General features: G+C 36.6%; 1 protein-coding gene across 1 annotated transcript; it reads left to right on the forward strand.

Annotated features, from left to right (window-relative positions):
- Nucleotides 1-1,395: 1,395 nt before the first annotated feature.
- LOC141432958 (dynein regulatory complex protein 11-like) lies at nt 1,396-7,879 on the forward strand. The gene is made up of 10 exons (XM_074094794.1): nt 1,396-1,707; nt 2,208-2,431; nt 2,704-2,917; nt 3,084-3,309; nt 3,510-3,702; nt 3,843-4,360; nt 4,508-4,783; nt 6,282-6,506; nt 6,983-7,110; nt 7,695-7,879. The coding sequence occupies exons 1-10, from the start codon at nt 1,396-1,398 to the stop codon at nt 7,809-7,811; spliced, it is 2,433 nt and encodes an 810-aa protein (XP_073950895.1). The 3' UTR covers nt 7,812-7,879.
- The last annotated feature ends 4,089 nt before the right edge of the window (nt 7,880-11,968 follow it).

Consider the following 11,968-nt stretch of genomic DNA (forward strand, 5'->3'; position numbering starts at 1 on the left):
TAGCAACTGTGGGGTGGTTTTATAGACTTTTGCGGCTGCAAGCTTTGCCGAGTCGTCACGAATGATCACGTCATGGCCTATGTACAGGGTTATTGGTAATTCGACGCATCCCGATGAAGTTCAAATAGCGAAACTACTGTGTTAAAAATGAAGTTGTGTTAAATACTTGTGATGTACAGATAATTATCATTTAATAATTATTGTTTTTTTATTTATTTTCTCAAATAGACAGAATACACTTTTAAATAAATTATCTGCCAAACTGCATGACAGTTTGTTGGCAGAAAAAAATAGCTCTCTAACACTCTGTTCTTAATCTAAATCCTTAAAACTAAATGCATGCATGTCTAAAGGCATGTAAGGGTTTGGCAGGTGGTAGGACCTTGTGCAAGGTCCGCCCGGATTGCTATCACCATCTTGCTCGCTAATCCTGCCGTGAAGCAGCAGTGCTTGCACTGTTGTGTTTCGGCGTGGAGAGTAAGACAGCCGGTGAAATTACTGGCACTTGAGGTATCCCATCTTAGGCCTCTAGATTGGCAACGCATCTGCAATCCCCCTGGTGTTGCAGGTGTCTGTGGGCGGTGGTGATCTCTTATCATCAGGAGACCCACTTGCTCGTTTGCCATCCAGTTGAATAAAATAAAAAAAAAACCAAGGCACATTACCTCTACCACCGCGATGTCATGCACTTTATCACTTAATATTGATTATATTTAATTACTTTTACTCGTTAACATTAGTTTAACTTTACTCAAGAAACTATTTTTATAATTTGATTTAAATTTTATAAATCTGCTTAAAAATGCCGGTGGTAGATTTTTTTGACATTCAGAAGTGATTGTTAGAGCCAAAATTGAGTGAAATAGAAACCGATGATCTGCGTTTAAACTTTTAAAAAACCGGTGTAATAATATCGATACTTCTTTTCTCTAAGGATTTATTTTACGTGTAGCAAAGTTAAAGTTGTCTAGTGTTAATCTCATGGGAAATAGAATAGACAGCGGACACTAACTTTGCTGGTTAAATTGTGTAGAAATACTCCTTAGAGACGAGGTTTGGTCGATAATGTGTTGAGAGGGCCTTTGCATTGTGAAGCGTTGTGTGAAAAAGTGCTTATCCCGAACAACTTTACTTTGCTTCTAAATAAAGTTATGAAAGATTGTGCTGGAACATTGGACCGAAAATGCTGTTTTACGGGAGTGTAAAAGTTTGATTTAACTTTTAAGTGCTCGCATAATTTTTAAGTGGTAATAATAAAGAGTGTGAGTACCTAATGTTATTGAAACATCACTAAATGCTTGTTGAAATAAACAGCATTAGTGTTAATCGTGAATTTTTACATAAAGTTGCATATTGAGCCAAAAAACAATCTAGTATTTTGAAACTGCAATTAAAATGTCTAACAAAACATACAACGACTTGTTATTTGAGACATCTGAAATAATCGGAGAAGCAACTCAAGCTGACGAAGCACTACTGGCGTTAGGAGAAGCAGAGCGATCCCAATTACAAACTCACTTGTCCGAACTAAGAGTGAGGTATACCATCCTAGTAAGAAGACTGGATGTAGTGTATGACCAATTGTTGCAACCACAGAAGAGGTTGATAGTGAAACGGTTGCTAGAAGCCTGCTTAGGACGGCTGATTGAAATCAAGCATGATTTGGTCGAGTTGCACTTGTCGGATTTTACTTATGATGATGATGAAGTAAGCCAAATGGATATTTTGTAACTTGATTATTAATCTGATAGTTAAACGTTTTCTCGTAACAAAACATTTTAACAGTTTTTGCACTATTCATATCACATTACACTATAACATATCTGCTGTATAAATCTTTTTGATTTAGTAGCATTAAAGTGCAGTGATTCAAAAGACAGTGGTATCATTCCTTGTGACTCTTATGGTTTACCTACATAATTACGTCGTTCGCTTACAAAAATAAACATAAATTTTGATATTGAAAGCGGTCTAGACCGCTAGACAAAATGGTTTAAAAGCCGTTTACGGAGTTGAAATAAATAATGAAACAACAAAAATGTATTAATTTGTTCATTAATTGATTATGTTTGCATTTGTAAAATTATTACAATTAATTCAAATCAACCTATGACACCATGTCAAGGCGAACAATAATTTCAGTATTAAAAATTTAGGTAAGTATACATAAATAATTCGTTTGAAACATAATATTTTGCATTATTTAGGTATTACAAAGACTGCAAGTGACTCCTTGTGAGGCAGAACCATGTGTACCTCAATATTTTATTCGGGAAAGAGAAGAAGAGGTTGAAGAGCGTAAGCAGTTCATCATGGATACTCTGAGGAAGCTGGGTCATGAACCTCCGAAACCCCAAGCTTTGGTTCTAACTGAGCAGCAGGCTGTTCTAATCATACAGAGCCATGAGAGGGCGAGACAGGGAAGGTTAAGGTAGGCTGTCAGGCTAATCGACATTTAGTACAATCATTATTTAGATATCTTTACCTGACTGCCCGAAGGAGGGTTATGTATTTTAAGTATTAACTGTTGGCAGAAATTTCACTTCAGTGCCGTGACTTCATATTGTTTGTTGCTATTTTTTAAATAATTAAGTATATCATTTGACATTGTTTGTTATTAATGTAAACCTAAGCTGTCTCCTAAATTGATAACAGCAAAGACAAAGTGATCTTTACTAAAAGTTATATTTGCACCATTTTCAGGGGACAGTTTATGAAAGAAATCCGTCTTCTCAAAGAGAAAGGCAGAGATCAGAAAGGTGAGATGTCACCAGCTGCAGCCACTGCTATACAGCGGGTATGGAGGGGCTTCTTAGCAAGGAGAGCTACAAAGAGACGAAAACAAGAAGAGATGCTACTTATTGGAATGGAACTACCACCTTTCACAGAGTCTAAAGAGATCCAGAAATCAGAAGAAGTAAGTAGGGTGATCAATAAAATTGATCGCGTAGAATTAAGCATGTTATATTAGTCTATCTTAAAATAAAAGTTCACAAATAATAACATTTCTGTTTAAAACTGAATATTTAATTCAATATTTTTTGTGATTAAATAAATACATTACATTTTTAACTTTTCTCAAGATCAAACAATACCGTCGAAACCTTCAAAAAGAGCGCTGGAATGAATATCAGAACGCTCTCATTATAATCGAAGAGCAATTGAGAAAACAGCATGGTGTCAAGCTCAATGAACAAATCGGGACGGAGCTGAGAAGATATATTTCTGAGTACTTTGAGAGAACAGGAAGACTCCCTGACTTTCCATCTGAAGAGGGAGGTGGTAGTCGAGCGATGTTTAGCAGACAAGGTATTTGAAATGAAATAAAGAGGTTGTATAGCTCAATGACGTTCGGCCAGAAAAAATATGCAAGTGGTTTTTCGAGCGCCACAGTATGTAGTGCAACTTGCGTAATTTTTCTTTTAGGTCTAAGCTAGGCCTTAAATTAAGATAAAATGTGTGTGAAACTATCTAAAAAGACGTAGATACGTAAAAGTATTACTTTATAGGTACCAGCCCTGATAGTACTTTGAGTAAATCGTCACCAGTGTCATCAAAAGAATCGAAAAGAAGCAAAGAAAGTAAAGATAAGAAAAACGGAAAGTCTGATGACAACAAAAATAAAGACGAGGAGTCAGATTTACAAATGTTCAAATGCAGCACTTCGAATTTTCTACAAGACGTTGTTAATGCCAACGAAGAGTAAGTTTTTTTGTTATTTAAACTAATTAATATAATGTTTAAAATTTAAACATTATATTAATCAAGTGCCGATAAATAAATATCTCAGATTTGAAATGAATGAGACATTGTTAATTGATATAATGTTTATTTATCTTTAGATTTGAAGACATATGGAAATTTAAAGATGACGCTGATAATTCGCACGAAAGATATTACAAAGACATGATTGAAAGAGAGAAAATGGTCAAAATAGAACAAGAGATAAGAAACATTGTTGATGAATTAATGAGATCTGAACTAGAACAGTTACAGGCTGCCTTCGATAGAGACAGAGCACATAAAGGGAAGAAAGCAAAGAAACCTCAGAAAAAAGCACGGAGAGGGGGCAAGAAAAGTAAAAAGAAGAAAGAAAAAGACTTAACACCTGATAGAACGACTGAATCTCTATTCGAAGAACTAGTATCGAACGGCATTATTCGTCCATATCCTTTGATGAAAATTGACGATTATGTAGGGGAAAAATCTTTTGTTGGTGCTGAGTGGAGAAAAGAAGGTCGTGAACCCATGCAGTGTCTTGGTGACATACGACAGTTGATAAAAGAATATTGCATTCTTCCTCTCGGTTCTGAGCATGTTCGTAATCATGCTCCCCTTATAAGATCCGTATTGATTTCCGGTAAGATCAATATTCGTTTCTTTGTGTTAATAATTTTTATATATTACAAGGAATCTCAATACTGGTTTAATAGAAAAGAGATGCACTGTCGTTAAGTTCATTTTTATTTATGTCAATATAGGTTCTAAGACACCCCAAATATTTCAGGCCCTTCCGGTAGTGGCAAAAAGATGTTAGTTCATGCAATCTGCAGCGAAGTTGGAGGTGTATTATTTGATTTGACACCAGCAAATATAGTTGGCAAGTATCCCGGCAAAACAGGCTTGATAATGTTGATACATTTAGTAAGCAAAGTTTCAAGACTGCTTCAACCTTCTGTGATTTGGATGGACGATGCAGAAAAGCCTTTTATGAAGAAGATACCAAAGACAGACAAGACTGATCCTAAAAGGTTGAAAAAGGATTTAGTAAAGATTATCAAAGGTAATACTGATGATACAGTGGAACACTTGTTTCGATTAACTAACGTTGCTATGGTGACATAAAAAAATTATCGTACATTGCTTTCTGATATCTAAGAGCGGTTACGCACTAGGTCCGATCGGAATCCGTGAAAATACGATCCGGAATTGTCATAAAACAAATATTATTTATATGGCTTCGGCATCCGATTTCTGTCCGATCCAAATAGCTCAATGTATGCCTCTACCTTAACTAACTAACTAATTTGGCTCAGAGACCCAAAGAGGGTCTTGGCCTCCGAAACGAGAGCATGCCATCTGTCCCGATCGTGCGCAGCCTCTTGCCAGTCGTCGACTTGGAGACGTCGTAGATCCGCCTGGACACTGTCCTCCAAGCGGTACCTGGGTCGCCCAACCGGGCGGCGACCAGCCGGTCGTCCCACGTACGCTCTTTTGGCAGCCCGATCCTCTCCCATTCGTAGTAGGTGGCCGAACCAGCGAAGTCTGTGTGATTTTGTACGCCGATGATGTTGGGTTCAGCCACCAGCTCCTGGATCTCTCTGTTCTTACGGATCCTCCACGTGCCGTCGTCTCTCTTGACAGGTCCCAGGATCTTACGCAAGACCTTCCTTTCCGCTACAAGGAGTTGATATTCCTCTTTTTGTGTTAGTGTCCAGGCCTCACAGCCATACATAAGGACAGGTCTTACGACAGTTTTATAGATCCTTAACTTTGTATTCCTGCTGAGAAGCCTGGACACGAACACCTTGTGGAGGGAGGGCTGCACTGCACCGCAGGGTGTTTTGGTGCGGTCTGCCTCTACCTTGCTTATATATTTTATAAATTTGTATGTTTGTAAAGAGGCATATGTATTTATTTTAAACAGCTGCTAGTAATTCAACAAGAGTTCAACGAAATCCTGGGCGATTGGTTTATGAAGCATGTGCATAAAGATTTTTAATAAGTTACCTAGATATTTAAAAGAGCTACCTCTTAATAGATTTAAGAATGAACTAATTAAGGTAAGATTATTAAGTACAAATAGACACTTCGGACACTTGCACTGGCTCAGCTTAATGCTGTAACGTTAATAACACTCCAGGCGTAACCCTGTAGTAGGCAGTGTAAACTACCGGCGCGTACATTACTATACGAGTACAAAGAGTTTTAAATAAGACTACTCTCGACCGTATTTTTACAGATTCGGATCGTCGGATCGGACGTAGTACGTAACTGCTCTAATTTTTAATACAGATCCTATTCAATAATGTTTTTTCATCGCATTTTGTCGTATTAGCTAGTTAAGAAAACAAGATAAATATGAATTTTTCCGACAAAATACGATGGCAAAATATTACTCACTACATCTGTCTGTACTAAGGGGACCCATGCCACATTAATTTAAACCTAGTTTTTGTCTAACAATATCGTATTATATTGACTCTTAAACTGTGCTTAAAACTGAGACTTGATTTAAGTTTCACTACTCTGTTGCTGTAAATTTTACTGTTTATTTTTAGGAATTTGTCCTGAGGATCGAGTCTTGTTTATTGGAACCTCTCGATGCCCATGGGAGGCTGAGCAGAAACTCCTATTTCAGTGTTATACAAAAATGATCCAGATACCAAGAGCTGACTACGGAAGTATATCTTTGATGTGGAGGACTCAGCTCCACAGAGCGGGAGCATTGACTCCTAGACTGGATCTGTCAAGTTTGGCAAGGGTTTCAGATTCTTATACCATTGGTAAGAAATTACTTGGTAATAATTTAGAAACAGGCAAAGAAGGGGAACGAGGCCAGAAGTTTATTAATTTGAACTACGATGATTCCTTAGAATCTGCGCTTACAGTCGACAATTGTTTTTTACGATAGTTATTATGTTCACTTTGACTTGGAAGTAAAAATAGCCATTCAGAAATGATTTCACAAAAGCATTTCTAGTAACTAACTCTAAAAACATGAGTTTTCACATGACGAGTGTTCTTCCTACAACGCAAATAAAGACCAGAATTATAATATTTTGGAAATAATTTTATAGTAATTGTATTTTTTTCTGTGGATTTTAATGTAATATGTGTTTTATGATAAGACTGTCTCACATTGGAAAAATAAAAAAATGCTTTTTGGAAATTATTTTATCTATGAATAGATATTTATTTTTATCTAAATCTGTAACTTGAGTTCAACTACAATACTTCAGTGTTAGTTTGTTTATTTCAGGGACATTGTTGTCAGCTCTGGACACATTATTGACGACAAAACGCAGACTCCAGTTACGTATACGTGCGTTGACGGCTCATGAGGTGGCTGTTCAGTTGAGCTCAAGAGAACCTGTCTATGCTGAACAGGTAAGCTAAGACTTGGAACTTCATATGGGACCGTTAATGAATTACGTAATTTATCCCCATGCAAACGTACCTCTATATAAGATTCCTTGGACTCTTCTTTCCCCTCCTTACATCTGATTTCTTAGATCAAACATCCATCAGTCTATTTTAGAATTCATTTATCTTGGCCTTAAGACAAAATGACAAAATCTTACTTAAGAAAAGCTCCACCACACCCCCGCACATATGTAGATATGATTCTGCAATTTTTTGTGAACATCTCTGTAAATATTTAACATGATTTTCTAAATGTGATTGATAAACGTTCCTATACATTGGCCTACGTTCAAAGCATACTTACAGTAGCGCAGCTTCTAATGGGTGACTTCATAATAAGCTAAAATCTAATAAAAAAAACCTTTATATTACAAAAGTGTTCAATTAAATTAATCCGTCCATCCGCTGAAATATTTCGGATTACTTTGAAACATCTCGTAGTTATGTTTTAATGTTTAAGGGTATAATGTTTAAGAGTATAATGTTTAAGGGTATAAGGGTATAAAAATAAATATGCTATAGCACAAAATAAAATTGTTTGTTAAAAGGATTCATCTGCGGAAGCGTGGTGGTCAAAAACGCCATTAGAGAGGCGACGTCTCAAAGTCTTACAGAGACTGGAGGAGTTGCAACGAGAAGCAGAAGAGAAAGCAAAACTTTTGTAAAAGTATCTTAAGTTGATTTACGTTAATTTGATAAGTAATGTGAATATTCTACCACTAGACTTAGGTGAACTGTATTTAGAAATGCTGATATATGATAAATATTGTACTACTCATCGACATCTACATATAGACTGCATGTTTCTTACATCAAAACGGCGCACAAAATTTGTTCACAGCGCGGATTTGTGAACCTTTCACTATAGTTTGTTGACGTCCGTGCGACAGAGGTTGTGTCAAAGTAATATTGATGTTTGATGCGCCGCGCGTTTTGTTCCAAACAGCCAGTCTAGTGCCGTAAGGTACATAGATGTGTACTACTCGTCGATGCAACATAGGCAATTACCAATATTACCATATTATGTAGATGTCGATGGCAATTACGGTGGCTCAAAAGGAAAAGTGACCCGCGAAGGTAGATCAGACACCTAGTTTCAGTAATTTATTTTAGGAATAATAAAGAACTGTACAATGGGCGGTATAATAAAAATTACACACATCTTATATTTAAAGTACAGTCAACTACAGAATAATAGTGGTAAGGATTACGACTGTTGTAGTGTGGACGTTGCAATAGTTGCTATTGAGCAGAAGTTTGCTCGCACAAGAAAAGATAGAGAAAAGAGATAATAATGAAAACAGAGATATTATCAACGAATTAGAGACAGCATCTCTCATTCGCCGATTACAACACACAATTACATAAGAAAAGTACCTATAGCTTTCTAGCTGTACCCCTAGCTGTATGTGTTTTATTTATTTATTTATCAGTGGTAATCTACTGCAACACCAAAACCACGGCTCATTGTATCCTTTTGAAAATAACATTGATAAAGAGTAAATAAACTATTTTTAGTGTCATTTCATTTTCCTAGGTGATTTATTTTCAATCCATGTTCCTTTCGATCTATTACTCTGACGCAGACATCTAAAGTAGGTAGGTAAGCACAAATCTTAAAACCTGTTTCATGCAAGTTACATTTGTTGGAATCTTAAGCAAAAAGGGTTGGGCCTTAAGAGGATAGTGCACCTGGCAGCTCCCACGGGTATTTCACAGAAATTAAAGCCAATATCCGATTGAAAAACCGTGTATCGGAAATCGGGGGATATTTTATTATTCTTGTTTAATTTCAAGTGAAGTTTGGGAACCGGTTTTTGTTGAGTTTGATTGGCACACGCTGGGATTTGTGGATTAAATATTTAATGATTCATCATGCCAGCCGAAAGACGTCCACTGCTGGACATAGGCCTCCCCCAAGGCTCTCCTTTCATAATGATTCATCATGTCAGCCGAAAGAAGTCCACTGCTGGACATAGGCCTCCCCCAACGCTCTCCACTCATACCGGTCTTGTGCTTTCCACATCCACCGCGATCCCGCGATCTTAACCAGGTCGTCGCTCCATCTTGTTGGAGGCCTACAGTCAGCGCGTCTCGGTCCGCGGACGCCATTCGAGATAATTGATTCGAGATTTAATGATTATTCAAAAATAAATATATTATTATCTTGTTTTAATCAGTTAAAAAGTTTTGTTGAGAAAGTATTTGTTTTTGTTCTCAACTAAACTTTTGAAACTGACCAAAACTAACAAAAAAATATACATATAGTGAAAGTATATTAGCTGTATCAATGTTATTGAATAACTAAATGAACAAATAGTTTTTTCATAAAACTAAAATGTTTAAAAGCTCCTCTAAAGGTTTACCAAGTCCTTTGATACTGAAAATCAAGGTAGGTACACAAAAAGCGCAACAAAGAAAAAATAAATCACTCACGAAAACAAGTTAGGTAACAGTGTTTTTACACTCGGTACAAAGGCTCAAAGCGCCAGAGGTGGCTTTTGAAGGTAAGTTAGATGTATAAAGGCACAAATTGGTTCCGTTTGTATCTTGAAAATCGCAAAGTTTTGGAGTTTGATTAAAATTACTTAAATGACACATTGCGTCGGTGATAATGCAGTATCGCGTAACTAGCATTCTCCATAAGGTCTAATTTTCGAGTGCTCCTGGAAATGTCGACGAACTATTTATCGAATTTCATTTCATAGAATATTCAATACTATTATTTTCTCTTGGATTAATTTCACTTCATCGACTATTCATTACATAGTAAAACAATTATTAGAACAACGGTACAAGGATTATTACATACACACATACATAAATCACGCTCTTTATTTAGGCAGAGAACACCTTCCACTAACGATTCTGGCGTACAACTCTCCTTCCTCTAAATTCATCAATCTACCATGCATGCACGTTAGGTTAGAACTCCTGACCCGACCTTCAGAACGTCCTAGATTTAATCGTGGTACGTTCGTCTAGGCCTTCCTCTCCCAAATTCACGCTCGGCTTAGTCAATCTGTTTTCATATTATATATTATTTGCTTAAAAATACATTTCATCAACTATTCATGAGGCAGAACAACTAAATATCGCTGTTTATTTAACGAAACACCTGAAAAATAAGTTAGGTTAGAACTACGACTTCAAAAAAAATCGCTACCAGAAAGTAGGTTAGGTTAGAACTGTGCCCCTAAAAATAAACCGGTACTAGAAAAATAGGTTAGGTTGGGTAAAAACCGCGACCCCATCAAAAATAAATCGCTACTAGTAAATTAGTTAGGTTAGAACTGCGACCCCAACAAAAATAAATCGCTCTAAAAATAAATACATAAATTTCATTTAAAAATTATTAGTATTTTCAGAAATTAAAAATCGGTGATTTCAAAATACTTTCTTTTCATCATTCGAGGTAATGAATATTCGATTAAATGAAAAAACAGGAAACGTTGACTTTTAACTAATATTCGATTAAAAGTTTGTCGACATTTCAAGGGTAAACCCTTATTTTCACTGTCAGTATAGCACAATGTTAGTACTGTTACCTCATCGAAAAAGCTAGTTACGCGGTATTGCAGTAATATTACTATTTGGTATTCCGCTAATATTATAAATGCGAAAGTTTGTAAGCCTGTTTGTTTGTTACTTCATCACGTCTTAACAACTGAACGAGTTTAGATGAAATTCGGTATACAGATAGCTTCAGCCCCGGGATAGATTAGGGAGATATTAAAATAGTTTTTATCCCGGAAAACTGCAAAGTTCCCGCGGGATAGCAATAGGTAACCGAAATCTACGCGGACGGAGTCGCGGGTAACGGCTAGTATTATCATCATCCCAGCCTATTTATGTACGTCCCACTGCTGGGCACATTCTTCCTCTCAGAATGAGAGGGCTTGGGCCATAGTTCCTACGCGGGCCCACTGCGGATTGGGAACTTCACACACGCCATTGAATTGGTTCGCAGGTTTGTGCAGGTTTCCTCACTATGTTTTTATTCACAGTAAAGCTCTTGGTAAATTTCAAATGTAATTTCGCTCATGAATTTCGAATAACTCAGAGACGTGCGGCCCGGGGTTTAAACCCACGATCCTCTGCTTGAGAGGCGATAGGTCGAACCGCTAGGCCACCACGACTTCTCGCTAAGTAGTATTATATTTCACATACATTTAGTATTATTTTATTTGATATTGTTTTTGATTGGATTATTATTAATTTACCTACTAGATGAATATTGTACGCCTCTCCGAAGATATTTATGTACTTTAAACTAAACATTACATCTAATTATCATATTATATTATCTCATGATCATGCAATGAATATTTTGAATTAGTATTCTATAGACATGAAAATTTGCACGGGGGTTGTTTATACACAGAAAATGAAGATCACGTAGCAATTTCTAGGAATCCCATTCAGTAAAATCCAGGTAGTTCACGCGAAAAACGCTGCGAATAGAATAAAGGTTATTTCTGCTTTCCTAACGGTTCAAGTTTTCCGCAACAATGGAATCCTAAAAAATCTAGAAAATCTCCATGAGCTTGTAAACCCTTTGTGAATGAACTGTGAATTTTGTGCTCTACTAGATTAATTAAAGCAACGGCCACCTTTCAAACAACATTTCTAACATAACCCTCATACACTGCTTCTTTAGACTGAACTACATTAATTAACAGTGCATTAAGGGAGCAGTCTATGGCGTGCAAAAGCGGCACTCCCGTCGACGGTGGTTTCGGTTGTAACGGATTGCATGTAGTTATTCATTTGTTTTCTCGTTCGTTTTATTTTGTCTAGCAATGATATTTAAACTCGTTGT

This window comes from Choristoneura fumiferana, chromosome 11, assembly GCF_025370935.1.
Source record: "Choristoneura fumiferana chromosome 11, NRCan_CFum_1, whole genome shotgun sequence".
Classification (NCBI taxonomy): domain Eukaryota; kingdom Metazoa; phylum Arthropoda; class Insecta; order Lepidoptera; family Tortricidae; genus Choristoneura; species Choristoneura fumiferana.

Coding starts and splice junctions, on each gene's coding strand:
- LOC141432958 (XM_074094794.1), top strand. CDS start 1,396: ATGTCTAACAAAACATACAACGACTTGTTATTTGAGACATCTGAAATA. Junction 2,432..2,703: donor GCGAGACAGGGAAGGTTAAG/GTAGGCTGTCAG, acceptor CACCATTTTCAG/GGGACAGTTTATGAAAGAAA. Junction 4,361..4,507: donor AAGATCCGTATTGATTTCCG/GTAAGATCAATA, acceptor CAAATATTTCAG/GCCCTTCCGGTAGTGGCAAA.